Source organism: Pseudonaja textilis, chromosome 14, assembly GCF_049901715.1.
Source record: "Pseudonaja textilis isolate UNSWEBS1 chromosome 14, rPseTex1.2, whole genome shotgun sequence".
NCBI lineage: Eukaryota > Metazoa > Chordata > Lepidosauria > Squamata > Elapidae > Pseudonaja > Pseudonaja textilis.
The window spans coordinates 7,198,289-7,215,992 of record NC_142003.1 but is presented as its reverse complement, the minus strand read 5'-3'; the positions used below and the strand labels follow the sequence as shown (position 1 = coordinate 7,215,992).

General features: G+C 43.1%; 1 protein-coding gene across 1 annotated transcript; it reads left to right on the top strand.

Annotated features, from left to right (window-relative positions):
- The first annotated feature begins 748 nt into the window (after positions 1–748).
- On the top strand, positions 749–17,062 carry RRN3 (RNA polymerase I transcription factor RRN3). Its single transcript, XM_026704243.2, has 18 exons — positions 749–938; positions 1,841–1,944; positions 2,364–2,420; positions 3,395–3,484; positions 3,597–3,726; positions 4,309–4,365; positions 5,282–5,345; positions 6,753–6,822; positions 7,387–7,485; positions 7,971–8,048; positions 10,200–10,317; positions 10,697–10,827; positions 11,290–11,420; positions 11,541–11,725; positions 12,768–12,876; positions 13,750–13,902; positions 15,417–15,501; positions 16,220–17,062. The coding sequence occupies exons 2-18, from the start codon at positions 1,852–1,854 to the stop codon at positions 16,349–16,351; spliced, it is 1,782 nt and encodes a 593-aa protein (XP_026560028.1). The 5' UTR covers positions 749–938; positions 1,841–1,851; the 3' UTR covers positions 16,352–17,062.
- Positions 17,063–17,704: the final 642 nt, after the last annotated feature.

Genomic DNA, 17,704 nt, shown 5'->3' with positions numbered 1-17,704 from the left:
GCAGCCCATGAAGAGGATCAAGGCCCGAGGAGACAACGTCTCTCCCTTATCTTCTCTTCCCTGCATGCCCTAGGATGGAGAGGGGATAGGCCTGGGTCCTCCTCTAACTGCTCAGCCGGCCTCTGCCCTTCCCCAGCCTCCTCCACAACCTCCGGAGCCACATTTCCTTTTGACTATTCGCCATACATTGCACATTGATTTGTAAAAATATACCTATCCTTCATGGGTTTTGTGGGGAATGGAAAGTGATGTAAAAGTAAACCAGAAGTTTAAAACAAAAGAAATGCAACACGGTGGAAAATTTGAAGCTTTGGACTGTTTGCAATCTACTGCATTTATTTAAAAAAAAAATCCCCCTTTTTGGGGGGAAAGCAGAAACATTAAAAATGTCATATAGTTCTTTTTAATTTTATTGACATTTTCCCATAGAGAACGCCTATATGGAGATTCTCATATTTTCTTTTATTCCCATATAGCAAGGGTCTTTAAACTTGACAACTTTAAGACTTGTGGACTTCAACTCCCTGAAATCCTGAGCTAACATGACTGGAAGAGGAATTCTGGGAGTTGAAGTCCACAAGTCTTAAAGCCGCCAAGTTTGGGGACCCTTGGCATATAGGATAGAATAAAACCCCTTTAGCCGGTCCCAGCCTCCTCTTTTCTTGCGCAGGCGCCTCGGGAGATGCCAGCCAACGCGGCGTTCGAGGGCGAGCTTGAAGAGCTTCAGGAGCCGGGCGGAAGCGGCCTTTCGCTTCCGGTGTCGGGCGGAAGTGGCGGCTGCGCGCGCAGGAGGTTCTCTACTCTCCGGGAGCATGAGGGGGAAGAGACGGCGGCGCTGCTGCTGCTGCTGGCGGAGGTTTCGCGAGGCGAGGACGGAGCGCGGCTGAGCCGGCGGAGGCCGCCGAGCGGGGAGAGGAAGTGCGGGCCGCAAGGACGGGGTGAGGGGGTGGAGGACTCGGGGTGGGCGTGGGGGTTCTTTCGCTTTCCCCTCCTTCTGCGTCGTCTGCTATTTCACAACAGCCCTGTGCGGTAGGCCAGACCGAGGAGTCGTGCCTGGCTCTGTGTGATGGGGTTTTGCTGGCCCTTCAGGGGCCGAAGCTGGGAGGGTGTGGCTTGCCCTGCCAGAACTCGAGGCCCTGGTTCTACTACAACTCCCAGCATCCCCACTATCGCCCATTACATTTGGGCAGGGCGGTGAAGCCCTGGTTGTACTACAACTCCCATCATCCCCATCACTGCCGTTGCATTTAGGCAGGGCGATAAAGCCCTGGTTCTACTACAACTCCCATCATCCCCACCACCACCTGTTGCATTTGGGCAGGGTGGTGAAGCCCTGGTTCTACTACAACTCCCATCATCCCCACCACTGCCCGTTGCATTTGGGCAGGGCGATAAAGCCCTGGTTCTACTACAACTCCCATCATCCCCACCACTGCCGTTGCATTTGGGCTGCTGGGCGCCAGGAGGGCAGATTGTCCTGCCAGAACAACTCCCATCATCCCCACCACTGCCCGTTGCATTTGGGCAGGGCGGTGAAGCCCTGGTTCTACTACAACTCCCATCATCCCCACCACCACCTGTTGCATTTGGGCAGGGCGATAAAGCCCTGGCTCTACTACAACTCCCATCATCCCCACCACTTCCGTTGCATTTGGGCTGCTGGGCGCCAGGAGGGCAGATGGTCCTGCCAGAACTCGAGGCCCTGGTTCTTCTACAACTCCCATCATAAATAACACTGGTTGGTTCTCATAGCAGGTTCATCACAATCAAACGTTTTTTTTTTTTTCAACTTTCGCGGTCAGATGCCGACCTTACATTGCAATTTATTTATTTTTTTTAGGATTTTCTGACATGTTGGCTGAGGATGAATTCCTGAGATCGCCACCGAGGAAGACGGTCAGATTCGGTGGTACTTTGGCAGAGATCCTACTGAAATATCAACAGGTAAGGCTGTAGGTGGCGTTTGCAAGGAAAAAAAAACCACATCAAATGTATGGGATGCGCTCGTGACATTTTATTTCCTGTTTTTAATACTGATAATTCATCCTCAAGGAACTGTTTTTCCTCCACTGATGAATTATTTCTGCTATATCTGGGGGAAAGGATTTGTGGAGTTCTTTATCATAATCATCTACTTTTGACGACCCCATAATCCCTTGTGGGGTGGACTCTGGGCAACTGAATGGAGCTGGAGTGTTTACTGGCCGGATGCCCTCCCTGTGTGCCCAGAGAGAGAGAAATATCTGCCTCTACCTAGGATCGAACTCACAGCCTCCTGATGGTGAGGCAAGAGCTCCACCTCTAGGCCACCTTACCGCTCCTGGTGGAGTTCTTTATGCAGAGCTCAAAGTTTTCTCTTTCAGGGCAAGACCGCTGAGTTTGATTTGCTGAAGCATCAGCTGTTGGATCCAGACATAAAAGTAAGGTTTCTATAAATATTCAAATTCTCTGAAATGCCTCCTTAGATTTAAGAAAGGATGAAATACATAATTTGAATCTCTTTGTCGTATTCTTTATGGGTTATACTTTATAATTGCTGATGAGCCATTATGTTACCAAAACACAACCTGGAAGATGAATCCAATCAGATTTATAAATTCATTTTTTAAACCAAATATTATATACACATTTTTCTTAAATTCCACCACTATTTACCAGGTTTAGCAATCACAAGTTTACCTAGTTCTGTCATCTGTCAGCTATATTGGGAAAACTACATTACCCAGTGGACTTTGCCATTTGCAAATAGCCCTGCGAGCTTGCCAAGCATTTCAGCTGGGAGGGTCTACATCCTTCTATGACAAAAGAATGACAGTGACAGTAAAATAAAAGGTTTCATATGCATATGAGAGGTGGGTCTAATTTATTGGGTCTCTTTGAACGTCCAACTAGATTACACAGGTACTTAATTTCTCCCATTCTGTTGCAGGCAGCTGGTGAATAGTTTTCCTAGGAAAGTGTAGGACAAAACTCCAAATAGAAGAAAATTTTTGTAGCTCAGGGTTGAACTGTGAAGGTCCTTGATGCTCTCTAAACTTGTTTCCTTGCAGACATTTTATCATCCAACTAGATAACTCCAGTGCTGGAAGGAAGACAAAGAGCAAACCTCACTCCCTTCTAGCACGGATGATATTACCTAGTTGGGTAATGTAACGTCTTCAAGAGAACAACCAAGCTCAGATAGCACCAGGGACCCCACAAAACTTTAATTCTTCTGCTGTTTTAAAATTGAGAGGCTAATCTAGCTGTCACACTTGTGACAAGCAACGTGGCAGGCTCTTAGTCTAATGGTCTTTATCTTAAAAACAAACTAATCTCTTCCCCCACCCCAAGCTAAAACTTTTTGACAGCCAACGTGATTCAGTAATTAAGATACAATGGCTTCTATTTTTAGGATGATCAGATTATTAACTGGCTCTCTGAATTCCGGTCTTCTATTACATTTTTGACCAAGGAGTTTGAACAACTAATTACCATCCTGTTGGTAAGAATTATCCGATTGCATTGGGTGTGCTTTTTGCTTTGGACTGGGGGCAGGCGGGGAGGGGCACAACAGATGCTCCCAATTTCTGATCCTGTTGTCTCTAAAAATGTAGAAAGTGCCATGGTTGAGAAGAAGCCAGTCTGTGGTGGAAGAATATCTAGCTTTCCTGAGTAATTTAGTGTCTGCTCAGACAATCTATCTTAGGCCATGCCTGGCAATGATCGTCTCGCACTTTGTACCACGTAAGTATTTTTTTTCCCCACTTTTACTTGAAAGAAATAGAATATAAAATATTTAATAGCTCCCCCTCCCCAAAAAAAATTAACCATCCTCCCCTAAGAACGCAAATACCCAACTTAAAAAACAAGTAACAGGAAACAGAAAGACTCTCTTGTATACCTCACCTCAAATAGAACGAATCTACTTTGGAGGAGGGAAAAATAATTCTTCAGTGTTACAAAAAAATAATAATAAAATCTGTCTTGAGGAGTCCTCGCTGCTCTCTGACATCATCCGTGCTAGCCAATAATAGTAGTAGTAATAATAATTTGTCTTGCCAAAAAAACATGCTATTTCATTTTCGATTAGTAGGTAAGATTGCCTTTTTGCCCCGATTAAAAATAGCACTTGTGGTTTCTCATTTGTTTATTTTAGAATTTATAATAGGAATTCGAAGCAAGGAAACTTGGGTTCACAGCCCCCAAGGGAGCAGTTGTAAACCTCTTAAGGAAAACTGTGTTTTTGATTGATCATAAAATGTTCTGCAAGGCTTTTTTGTGGATCAACTAGATAACTGATTACAAGCCCCTCTTGTTTTTACCCAGCCCGAATAACCATCCGGGAGAATGACGTGGACATCTCCGATTCAGACGATGATGAAAGTGAGTGCTTCCTTTTTTGTATTTCTTGACTGACTTCTTTTATCCTTATGTACTCTGCCCATTTTGGATATTATTTTTTATTTTTCTAGCTGGGTTTCTGCACCCAAGGGAGTGTTACTTGATTCAGGGTGGTCCTGGTAAAAGCTGGAGTCCACAGGTTAACTTCAACTTACAGCCAGTCCTCACGCTCATCATAGCATACCCATGATCACATGACCAGATTTCAGGCACTTGGCAACCAGTATGTATTTACGATAATTGCCATGTTCCGGGGTCATGTGATCATGTGGTGACGCAGTGGTTAGAATGCTGAATTGCAGGCTAATTCTGCCAGCTGCCAGCAGTTCGATCCTGACCGGCTTAAGGTTGACTCATCTTTCCATCCTTCTAAGATCGGTAAAATGAGGACCCAGATTGTTGGGGGAAAATAGGCTGACTCTGAAAAACCGCTTAGAGAGAGGGCTGTGAAATGATGTATAAGTCTAAGCGCCATTGCTATCATCATTTGCAACCTTCCCAGCCAGCTTCCGACAAGCCAAGTAAGTACGGGAAGACGATTCACTTAATGGCTGCGGTTAATTGCCATGGCAAAAAGAGGTTATAAAATCAGGCAAAACTCACTTAACAACTGCCTTACTTAGCAATGGATATTCTATACCCATTGCCCATAAATCTTGAATGTGCCTGGTCCTTCAGTGTTCAGAACCTAGAGTCTGCTTAGACATCATGACCAGTTGAGCGATTGCTCCTCCGTGATCGCGTAGATCTCTTTTGCAACCCTCCAAACCAAGGGCCGGCATTTTTCAAGCGCAGCCTTTTCCGAACCTGGTGCCTTCTTTCTGTTGACAACTATAAAACGTGTAGAGAAAATGTTTTACGAGTTGACACCAGACCTGTTGTTTTGCAATCTCTGCAGATGTTGTCGAGAGCTTCACTACCTGCCACAGAGCATTGCAGACAATTGTGAAATACGTCCCTCTGTAAGTTAAATATCTTTGATTTTGTGGGCCGGGAAAGACAATGTGTAACATAAGCTGCTTTTTGGTTGCCCCTAGGTAGAAGTGGCAGAACCTGGGGGTAGAATAAAAAGGGGGATCAGCCTCGAATCCCTACATAGTCACAAGAGAACTAAACCCAACCCTACCTGAGTGCTGTTTGCCCTAACCTAATTCTAACAAGGTCTCGACTGTTAATTGAGAGGATTCCTATACATTAACTTTTAACAACCAGTTTAATTGAAGCTTCTTCACATGTCTTTCATACTTGACATGACATAGCCCCATCCAGCCAAGATTCCAGAAAGTATCAACATTGCCCCTCCATGTGCTAAGGTGGGAAACACATGAATATCCCTCCCTATAAACATATTACTATTAGAACGCAAACCCTTAACTTTTCACCACAAACCCAGCCCTCTACATATAAGTGATGTGACCTCAACCTCTCCAACATTGTCCTAGCCATCCGAATATTGCCACTCCGTGCTGCATCTTCAAAGCAAATATTTTATTCATTTATTGTTAAGCAAATGTCAGGGCTCCAACAGTTACCCCCATTTAAATCATGAGTCTCTAGCCAGAACTTCGAAAACTTAAAAGAAGATTTATTAGGAGTAAACATGCCGGCGCTGCCTGCAGACTCTAAGACACATCATTCATTGTCACCCTTGACCCTGGTTTTCCCTCCACCCACCCCGGGTGTATCATAATTCATATTCTCCAACGGGACACATCCATAGCCAAGAATCATCAATCATGCTCTCCAGTTAGAATTTTGCGCGGCAGAAACTTCGGTCGCCTGGAAACTATCTTTGAAAACTATTTATGGAATGCAAGCTGCTAACTGCTCCCACCGCCCTTTCTGTTGTCGACTCTAAAAAGACCATAGAAATATTTTATGAGTTGACATTAAATGTATACGGTTACCCAATTCTCACAACAGGGGATTCTGGGCGACTTATGACATTAAACATTCACAACATCAAACCCCATCCCATGGTAGCAGCAACACAATCAGACCAACCACATGGTTGGCTTCACCTCCATACATGATCCCTAGGCGCACTGACAAAACCTTGTTTCCATGGGTTTTTTTGGAAAAGTAAACCGTACCTCAGAAAATGATATTCCATAGAGAAGGGGAAACCTTTAAACACATTCAGAATCATCAAACACGCACAGGACAGACGGGAACAGTATTATCCATTTCAAGCCATTTGTAGACTAGGAATTGATAATGGTGTGATCAGTTCTGGGAGCACTTTTCCAAGATTGCTGAATCTGTGTTTGCTCTTCTCGGCTCCTCCTTAAACCTTGTCTGTAGTCCACACAACAAAATAAATAAAGGTTGGGTTTGCTTATCTCTGGCTTGTATTTTCTGTGTTGTAGGACGCCACAATTTCTCATGCCAGTGCTGGCTGAAAAATTTCCCTTCGTTAATAAATCAGAAAGAACATTAGTAAGTACCCGATTTTCTGGAAATGTAGATTCTTTAGTGCTTCTGGTATCTGCTGCTCATTTAATTAAAAGCCGCTTTTAAAAAAATCTGTTAGTGGAAAATGTGATCTTGACGGCTCAGAAACTCAGATACATCATGATTATTACTGTGAAGGAAGTCGTCTTCTCCTTTGGATATTTAATTATTAGTTTTGTTTATCTTTGCTAAGCCCAGTGTGTTTGGTTTGGTTTTATTTTCCCATTCTGTAGAAGTGATTCTGGTTTGCACAGCATGGCTTGTGGCTTAGCATATGTGAAATTAATGAGTTGCAGTTTAATAGACAATAAACAAATCCACTGATGTATGAACCCCAGTTGCTTTCTCAGATAAAATATCTCTGGTGGATATATTGTGTCCAAGCAGTATGATAAAAACTGGATTTTAAAGAATTCTTTATTTAAATACATGATGATGCTTAAATAGGATGTAAAAATTGAAGGTCCCCAAATTAGTTTCGCTTAGTTTTCTAGATGTGATTTTTAAAATTCCTTGATAGCGTTTTCATGGGGAATTCTTCCATTTCAGCAATGTTATCTCCATAATTTGCTACGAATAAGCGTATATATCCCAGCGTTGAGGCATGACATTTTGGAGCTGGTTGTTGAGAAGCTGCTAAAAATTGATGTAAGTACAGAATGCTGTGAATTGTGGTTGTTTATAAAGGGTCTCCATAATTCCCCTTGCAAAAACTGGCTTAACTTTTACAAGCTTCATATTCTTCAGTAAACGATACTGCTCTGTTTGTATTTACTGAATTATTGGGCAGTGAGATAAGGAATATACTTGTTATACATTGATAAAGGAGAATATTTGCAGCTCAGGGTTGAAATGAAGGGGCCCTTGATGCTCTCTGAGCTTGGTTGTTTTCTTGCAGACGTTTCATTACCCAGCTAGGTAACATCATCAGTGCTAGAAGGAGCGTGGTTTGCTCTTGCTTCCTTGAACACTCTCCTCCCAGCCCTGGTGATGTTACCTAGTTTGGGTAATGAAACGTCTGCAAGAAAACAGCCAAGCTCAGAGAGCACCAAAGACCCCTCACTTGTTATACAGTTCTGTACCTTGACTATAACTTCAGAAACACTCAAGCTCATCCCATTTTAATTCAACAGGTAAGTGCCCCAAGAAAAGATATTGAAGCTGCCGAAGAAGACGAAGAAGGAAGCAATGAGAAGGGACTGTTCAACATGGTAAGTTTGTTCATTAAACGGTATCAATACATGTGTGCGCACACACATACACTCATTATCTTAAATCTTACGGGCCGAATAGCTTTTTTTAACCCTTTTAAGGAATAGTTTCTTAGCAGGAGATGTAACCAATTTTTAATCTTGGAGTTGATTCCCATTGCTGCTTCAAAGTTCTCTTACTCAAATCGTAACTAGATGAGTTTTATTGTAACCTGCTTTGTGTGTTAACATAAAAAGGACACATTTGGCAGTGAGCTCAGATGCTACATGTAGGCTGGGTCTGATTTGTAGTTGCCCGTCTTTATCAGAGCTCCTAATTGCAGCCCAAGAGTTGGATTTGTACGGTGTTTTTTCAACCCAAACCACATAAGCCTCAATGTAACTCAAGTGACTTGGAAACCATAGTTTATAGCAGTGGTCGACAACCAGTGAGCAGACCACTGGTGGTCCACAAGAAAATTTTGGTGGTCCTCAGATAAATGTCACTCCCAAAGCACACACACACACATACCCCAAGCAATTAATGTGGAGTGTGAAGGATGTGTTTTTGTGTTTATTTTCATGGTCATGATGTGCACTGAAGATGGCGTTTGATTTCGTTGTACGAGGTGCAATAACAATAAAGTAAACTAACTAATCCAGGCTGCGCAGGAACACAAGGCTGCGTCGCCCACATGGCCTGTGGGAACACAAGGCTTGCGTCGCTTGCATTGCAAACAACATGAGGTAGTGAGGGGAGAAAGGGCGGAGGGGGGGAACTTGCCCCACTCGCCTGGCCTGGCCACCGGGCTGCTTCCTTCCACTTCTTTCTTCTGCTTTTGGCTGCACGCAAGGAAAGCAGTAAAAGTCTTTCTTTCTCTTCCCCAAACTCTGCCAGAAATGAGTCTTTGGGACCCTGTAAGGCATCCTGCTCCAAGAGGCTGCGCCAGTGCGACAAGTCTCACAAAAACTCATTTCTGGTGGAGTTTGGGGCAGAGAAAGAAAGACTTCCGCTGCTTCTGCTGTTTTCCTTGCATGAAGCCAAAAGTCTCTCCCTCTCTCTCTCTCTCTCTCCCTGAGAATGGAAATGGAATTGGTATCCTGCGATCCCAAATAAAGAACGATTGATCGGTAGGAAAATGGGGTGGGGGATTTTCCCAGAGTCTCTGGTCCGCGGGATTTAAAATTATGAGTTTGGTGGTCTCTGAGGTCCAAAAGGTTGGCGACCTCTGGTTTATAACTTAGCTTGGGCAAAGGGATATTCACGGTCCATTACTCAGAGAGCAGGCCTTAATCCAATGTGCAGCTGACTTAAAATGAGCAAGAACATTTTCACTTAACTCATCTTTCCTGTGAATTGCAAATTACTGGTAATCCTCAAGTCACAAACAAAATATATATCACTAAGTGAAACATTTGTTAAGTGAGTTTTGTCCCATTTCACTATTTTTTTTGCCATCATTGCTAAGCGAATCACTGCAGTTATTGAGGTAGCAATACGGTTGTTATCTGAATCTGGCTTCCCCACTGACTTTGCTTGTCAGGAGGTCCCCTTTTGTGACCTGACCCCGTGACACTGCCATCGTCATAAATATGAGTCAGTTGCCAAACATCTGAATTTTGATTACATGAGCATGGGATGTTGTAATGGTTGCAAGTGTGAAAAGCAGTCATAAGTCATTTTTTTTCAGGGCTGTTGCGACTTTGAACGGTTAGAATAGAATAGAATAGAATAGAATAGAATAGAATAGAATAGAATAGAATAGAATAATGGAATGAAGGAATGGAATGGAATGGAATGGAATAAAGGAATGGAGTGGAGTGGAATAAAGGAATAGAACAGAATAGAATAGAATAAGGAAATAATAGAAATAGAAATAGAATAGAATAGAATAGAATAGAATAGAATAGAATAGAATAGAATAGAATAGAATAATGGAATGAAAAAATAGAATAGAAAAAGAGAAGAGAAGTTAGAAGGTACCTTGTAGGTCATCTAGTCCAACCCCCCACCCAAGCATTTCTGACAGATAGCAGTCCAGTCTCTTCTTGAAAGCTTCCAGTGATAAAGCTCCCACAACCTCTGTTCCATTGGTTGATTGTTCTCACTGTCAGAAAGTCTGTTGTAAGTTTGAGGACTACCTGAATTTAGCCGGGTTTTGGTTTCAATAGGATGAAGATGCGGAGAATCCAGAGAAGAGTGACGTGATGGCTCACCCCATTGCAGAGCGCCTCGACATCTTGATGATTGTGATGTTTTCCTACATTAAAGATGTCTGCTACGTTAACGGTAATAAGCCTGGGGCCGTTTCCCAAGCATTATTTGGCAGTGCTCAGCTGAGCATTTGGGCTTAATGTAGGCGACCCCTTGAAAGGAATTCCTGGATGATGTTGTAGCACATTGCCATAATTCATAATTTGGGCATGTAAGTGGAAATCACGTCATCTTTTAGCTCCACAGTTTCTGTTTCTCTTAAGCCAATTCAAGTTCTTCTAATTAAGGACAATCTTCACCCCTTCATGGTTTTCAGAGGATGCACCTTATAGTTAGTTATATTAATTGTAGAACATTCAGCATCTGAAAGTTGGACAAACGAACAGCCTTTTTAAAAAGTTCCTCATTTTTCTTAGCCTATAATTCCAGGCAACATAAATGTTTTTATTCCTAGGGAAAATTGACGTTGGCAACACCAAAGACTTATACCGAGACCTTGTGGCTATATTTGATAAGCTGATTTTAACCACCCACGGATCATGTCATGTGCAGTTCATCATGTTCTACCTCTGTAGTTTCAGACTGGTAAGTAACCAAATAAACTTTTATTCTCTTCCTTCTCCCTTTAACTAGATCTTCCTAGCCTTTATGTGAAACTGGCTAAAACTTGCCAAGTTACATCCTGCTATTGACCTCACCCAAAATCTCTGACAGAAAATAGTTATTTGCTTTTGGTTTAATTGGACAAGAAGCACATTGGTAACTATTGATGTATTTAATTCTTGTTCTGTTCCTTTGTCATTGTTTGCTTTATTGTTCCATTAATTTACTTCTGTTTGAACGCCTTTTCATTTTTCTTCCTTTTTATTGTGGTAAGTCACCTAGAGTAGTCCCACAGCAAGATAGGGGGCAAATAAACTTAACAAATAAATAAAATAAACCTTTGATTTTTGATTTCCAATTATTTATAGTTAATTTTTCCCCTTAATTGACTGACTGATACCTGTGGCCACTGCCCCAGCCTTAATAGCTTTGTATGTCCTCCAGATAATTGCAGAGGCTTTTCTGGAGCATCTCTGGAAAAAACTACAGAATCCAAATGTTCCTCCTGTCATCCGGCAAACCACTGGGAACTTCATTGGCAGTTTTTTGGCACGGGCCAAGTTTATTCCCATTGTGTAAGTAGCTCACAAGAGTGATCCTCGGGATGGATTAACCTGCCAAATAGGGCTACATCCCAAAGATGTCAGCCCACTTCTGGTTACTTAGCCAGGTTTTATTTTTTAAAATCATTTCAGGACAGTGAAAGCCTGCTTAGATCTCCTGGTTAGCTGGCTGCACACCTACATCGACAACCAGGGCACGGGGTCCCGAGCATTTTGTGATGTTGCGCTCCACGGTCCGTTCTATGCAGCCTGCCAGGCTGTGTTCTACATAGTCATCTTTCGCCACAAGCAGATCCTGGATGGAAACCTCAAGAAAGGTGAGCAGAAATTCACCAGACAAGGAGAAGAGATGGGTAGAACATGTCCGTTTTGGACCTAGATGTAGGAGAAGGACAGGCAGAGCCTGGGGTGGAGTCAAGAGAGGAATTAGCCTAGAATCATTACCTTCCCACAAATAGCCTGTTCTGACCAAGGCTTCCTGAGACCGTAATTAAGCACACACTTAGTCGAAACAACTCTTGTTTTATTTCAACGCTGGGAATTATGTTCATTCCCAGCCTGTAGTGAGTCCCAAACAATCCCTCGAGATAAGCACCCACCTTTCTCTCCTTTGAATTGCTGCCAACAACTAAAGTGCCAAATTAACTGTAAAAAAAACAACCAAAGTACAAAGTCCACGTAGAGCTTCAAGGATTAATCCGAACAGAACAAACCACTTTGCTTCCTGCAAAGGTTTCTCTACCTTTGCACTTCCTTTATGTCTTATAGGAGGGGCAATCGCCTCCCAGCCTTACTCCTGAGTCACCCCTTTTGTCTCATCTGCTTTCACCTTCTAGCAGCTCTGCGCATACGCAAGCTGGGAACAGGCTCCCCTTGTTCCTCAGCCTCACTGCTGCCAGATTCTGAAGGCTCCGGAGTCAGCACCCCACTCCCAGATGGTCCTGGCCCCATCCCTGCATCTAATGTAGGACCCTCGTCTGAATCCTCCCCAGACTCCCAGACTGGTCCCCATTCTTCCCCACTGTACAATTCCGCTGTCGTCTGCACAGGCTGCCGGCGGACCACAAGACGGCCTACTTTTTCCAGTGCTGTTTCAAACTTTTTTCAGTGCTTTTGTAGCTTTGAAAAAGTTCACTAAACAAATGGTTGTAAATCGAGGACTATCTATATGCATTGTCCACATTGATCCACTAAGAATCTGCTACGCCATGTTTCCCGGAGAATGGTGTCTTTTAGAAGCCTCTGCAACATCAGAAAAACTTAAATGTATTTCTGTTAGAATCAAATTTTGTAAATTGTGGCACTTCATAGAAAGCTCAGATTCGATGTAGTAAATTCCTCTGGTCTTATGTTCTCAAGGTTTGGCCTACTTACAAAGCTTAAACTTTGAACGCATCGTTCTGTGTCAGTTAAACCCTCTGAAGGTCTGCTTGCCAACCATTGTGAGTCTCTTTGCTGCCCTGACCAGGTACAATTGTTTTCTTTCTTGCAAAGTTTGCTTATTTATTAAATGCATTTATTTACGTCAAAAATCACTGTAAACTTTGGAGTGGGTTGTAGAAGGACTATTTGTTGAATAAATATAGAAATGGGGTGTTAGTGGGACACATTTTTCCTTCTTACGTGTTTTAAATCAATCTCAGACAAAGGTATCCAGCCTTGGCAACTTTAAGACCTGTGGACTTCATCTCCCAGAATTCCCTAGCTAGCAATGGGGATTCTGGGAATTGAAATCCACAAATCTTAAACTTGCCAAAGTTGGACATCCTTGATCTAAGGTGTTTCTTGAATGCGAAAATGTAGAGACATCTCATCTGCAGCTCCTGCTGTTGCTCAAGCAGACAGAGGATTTGATGCATCAAGAAATGTTTATTAACCTCTTGAAGACCCAGATCCTGGGCCTACTCCATTTCCATGTTCCTAGGCTAGCCAGTGCAAAGATAGCAATCTCATATTTCTTCCTCTGTACCTGGAGAAAGGAGAGAAGGAAAAAAAAATTGAGAAGGAAGAAAAAAAAATCCTGCTTCCTGGTAGAAACTACCCTTATTCCACTGACATCCTGGGGATCTTTTCCCAATCATTTGGATCTTTTCCAAAGGAGGAAAGTTAAGGAAAGAGAAAACAGCAGTAGCTCAAGATATGGTATCCTTACTAACACAGAAGAAAGCAATTACAGTACTGGAGTGAAGAAAGAGAAGCTCCCAGGTAGCCAAGGGAAGAAGGTGTTTCCATACCTTGCCCTGAGAAGCTCTTGTGAAATGTAGAGGAAACAGGCGGATGAGCGTTTGTGAATTTAAAATTAACTTCTGTTTCCCTCCTTTTCCTCCTCCTCCTCCTCCAGGAAGTACCAGGTGGCCTTCTGTGACACCATCATCGAGAGAAACCGGAGACAGACAGTGCCAGTTGTCCGAAGCAGCTGTGGAGGAGAGTCTGTTGAGACAGCCACAAACCCACTTGACAGTTTTTTCCCGTTCGATCCTTACATTCTTAAAAGGTACCTGGTTGAGAAATGGGCAACCCTCACCCCAAACATGCTTTTTAGTTCTTTTCAAATCCAGTGGGCAAGCTGTGATTTATTTATTTTTGACCCCCTGTTTGTTTCATCTCCTGCCTTCCAAACACCTTGGGTATTCACTATCAGCAGTTATAGTCAGTGGTTCTGCTGACTAGGAATCGCGGGACTTGGAAGTCCATCATATTGTCAACTCATAAAATATTTCTGTGGTCTTTTTAGAGTTGCCATCAGAAAGGGAGGGGGAAGCGGTGCAGTAGTTTGTGAATCGAAATTGCATTCCACAGATGTTTTCAAAGATAGTAACTAGGTGACTGAAGTTTCTGCCAAGCAAAATTCTAATAAGAGCATGATTGATGACTCTTGGCTATGGATGTGTCCCATTGGAGAATATGAATTATGATATACCCAGGGGCTGGAGGGAAAACCAGGGTCAAGGGTGACAATGAATGATGTGCCTCAGAGTTGGGCTACACCCAGGCAGTGCCAGACATGTTAACTCCCAATAAATCCTTTTTAAGTTTGGCTCGAGACTCATGATTTAAATGGGGGTAACTGCCAGAATCCTGACACATATCTGGAAAGGCACAGGCAGTGAAATACTGATCTATCTCCTTGGAAGAGTTCAAGACAACTGAATTTTGGCCACATTATATATATGTAAAAAGCAGGGTTGTGTTTTATCGGTTGTGTAAGACGAGCAAAAATAGATAGGCAGTGGTGACTTCTGAACATTTATACAGAAAAGACTTTAGCAACGCTTCATTATAATTGGAAACGTCACAGCCCATCTCCTAACAGGGCTTCAAGGTTGCTGTATTTTTGTGCAAATTAGGACCCCTAATTTAGAGTCAACCTTGGAAGCCCATTTCTCCTTTGTATACCATGTTTTCCCGAAAATAAGACCCTGTTATATTTTTTTTGCCACCAAAAAAGGCACCAGGTCTTATTTTCGGGGGATGCCATCCACTGACTGACTAACCTCACTTGCGTGCGTCTTCCCCGGCCTCCTTTTTGCTGTCAGAGGCTTTTAGGAACTACTACTGTGGCTGGCAAGGCTTTCCTGAAGGCCACTGCAGCCAATAACAGAGCTCTGGATCGATCCAAAGCTTTGTTATTGGCTACAGAGGCCTTCAGGAAAGCCTTGCTAGGCGAGGCAAGTGTTGGGGTGTGCAAGGCCTGAGTACAACTGTCCAAAGATAAGTTGTAGGGCAGCTCCAGCCCCCACTCCCCCATCCTCACCCTAGCTTAATTTTTACCCCTACACTCTGGAATGGGTGGGATCTTAATTAGGGCTTATTTTTGGGGGTAGGGCTTCTATTGGCACACATAAACATCAAGCTAGGACTTATTTTCAGGGTAGGTCGTATTTTCAGGAGAAACGGTATCTCTCATCAACTAAATGTTGTGTACTTCCAACTCTACAGTTCCTGTTAAGCAACACCTCTTGTTCGACTTTCCCTCTCCTGGCCTCTTTCTTATCTCCTATTTCTCAGGTCAAAGAACACAATCAATCCTTTGTATCAGTTTTGGGAAGAGCAAAGTGCTGAGGACCTCAAAGAGACAGCAGAACCCAGTGAGGTGAGCAGTTTCGTTCAAGCTCCCTCAGCCGGTGTCCTTGCGAAGAATATTTGCTTCTCCTTTGGGCTGGGAAGTTTGCTAATTCCCACACATCTGGGGGGGGCTTCAGTTGAAGGAGGTCAGCTTAGATCATCAGTGGGGAACCTGCAGCTCCCAGATGTTGTGAACTCCAGCATTTTCAGCGTCCTTGATTCTCCTGAGATGGTAGTTCAGCAACCACCCCGCAACTCCAGGGCAGAGCAAGTATCTCCCAACCTTGGCCATTACGAGATGTGTGAAGTTCAATGCCCAGAATTCCTCAGCCAGCTGGAGAATTCTGGAAGTTGAAGTCCACACATCTTCAAATGGCCAAAGTGGGGAGGTACAGAGGTGGTATTCAGCCAGTTCTGGAGAACCAGGAGCGGAAAATGTGAGTAGTTTGGAGAACTGGCAAATCCCACCTCTGACTGGTCCCGCCAACCCCACCTATTCTCCGTCTCCCATTGAGTCCCAGCTGATCGGCTGGGTCTTCTTTGGTTGCCCTGCCCAGGAGAACGGAGCTGGAAAGCAGGTTAGTGGGGTGGGATGGGGATTTTGCAGTATCCTTTCCCTGCCACACCCACCAAGATGCCCAAAGCACCGGTAGTAAAAAAAAAAATTGAATCCCACTACTGGGGAGGTGCTGTTTTAAGTCACTGTATTGCCTTTTTCTTTTGAACTGTGGTGTGTTTTTGTGCAGGGCAAAGGTGAAGAGGAAGACGATTTCTTGCAGGGTGAAACTCCCCAAAATGATGGCATGATCAGCGTGACGCCAAGCTCCTTCAACGCCCTTGTTCAGAATTCAGAAACCAGTCTCGGATCACCCAGTTGAACTGCAGCTGCAGCTCTGGTCTTTGGAAAAGAAAACGGAGAGCAAGGATATTTATATGCATAAGAGACCCTTTGCAGGAGACGGGGGAACAGTTTTTAAAGGCTTCCTTTCTTGCAGTAATTCAGATATCAAAACGGAAAGTTTGCATCCCAGACAGGGTGATGATGTGAAACTTTTTGTACTTATTTACTACAGAAAGCTGTTAAGTATCAGAAGCATTCAACTTTCACATTACTTTTTTTTTTATTTTCCTTTCGTGTTTCCCTGTTTTGGGACAGATCCCCTCAGATTAAACACAAGACTGTGATTCCAGACAATGGGAGTGCTGCATGTTGCTGCCTATGGAATAAAAAGGCAACAAACAAAAGAAAGAAAGAAAGAAAAAGAATGAAAGAAAGAAAGAAAGAAAGAAAGAAAGAAAGAAAGAAAGAAAGAAAGAAAGAAAGAAAGAAAGAAAGAAAGCAAGCTACATTTTCAAAGCAAACTTGCTAATCAGAATGCAGTTTGGTGGAGTGAGTTAAGGTCCTGGCCTAAAAACTAGGAGACTGGGAGACATAGTCCCATTTTAGGCATGAAAGCCAGCTGGGTGACTGGGCCAGTTCAGTCCAAGCCACCTCATAGCATTGTGGGGAAAATAGGAAGAAGATGTATTAGATAGGTTCTGTGCCTTGCATATGTATAAAAATAAAGGGATGACAAAAACAATTAAAATAGAGAATGTTCCTATCTATTCCCCAGCTCAAATAGCAGGAAGCGATCTCTTAAAGGCACAAGAGTCCCAAGAGGACAAAGGGATGAAACTGCTTTGCTTTTGCCCTTTTTTTTTTTAAGTGACTCACTGGCACTGGGTTGTTTGCAATCCTAAGTAAGAGAAAATGGAAGGAGCGTATGTTTGGACAATTCAGCGAAGAACAAGCACGTTCACAATGGCCTTCCCTAGCAAACTCTGGCAGACACAAGGTGCAGAATATAGAATAGAATTAGAATTAGAATAGAACAGAATAGAATTTTTTATTGGCCAAGTGTGATTGGACACACAAGGAATTTGTCTTGGTGCAAATGCTTTCAAGTGTACATAAAAGAAAAGATACATTCGTCAAGAATCATCCGGTGCAACACTTAATAATAGTTATAGGGTGCAATAAGCAATCAAATCATACTAGGAAACAGTCCATATAAAATTGTAAGGATACAAGCGACAGTTATAGTCATACAGGTCACAAGTGGGAGGGGATTAATAGTAATGCAGACTGTAAATATTTGGACAGTGTTGAGGGAATTATTTGTTTAGCAGAGTGATGGCGTTCAGGGAAAAACTGTCCTTGTGTCTAGTTGTTCTGGTGTGCAGTGCTC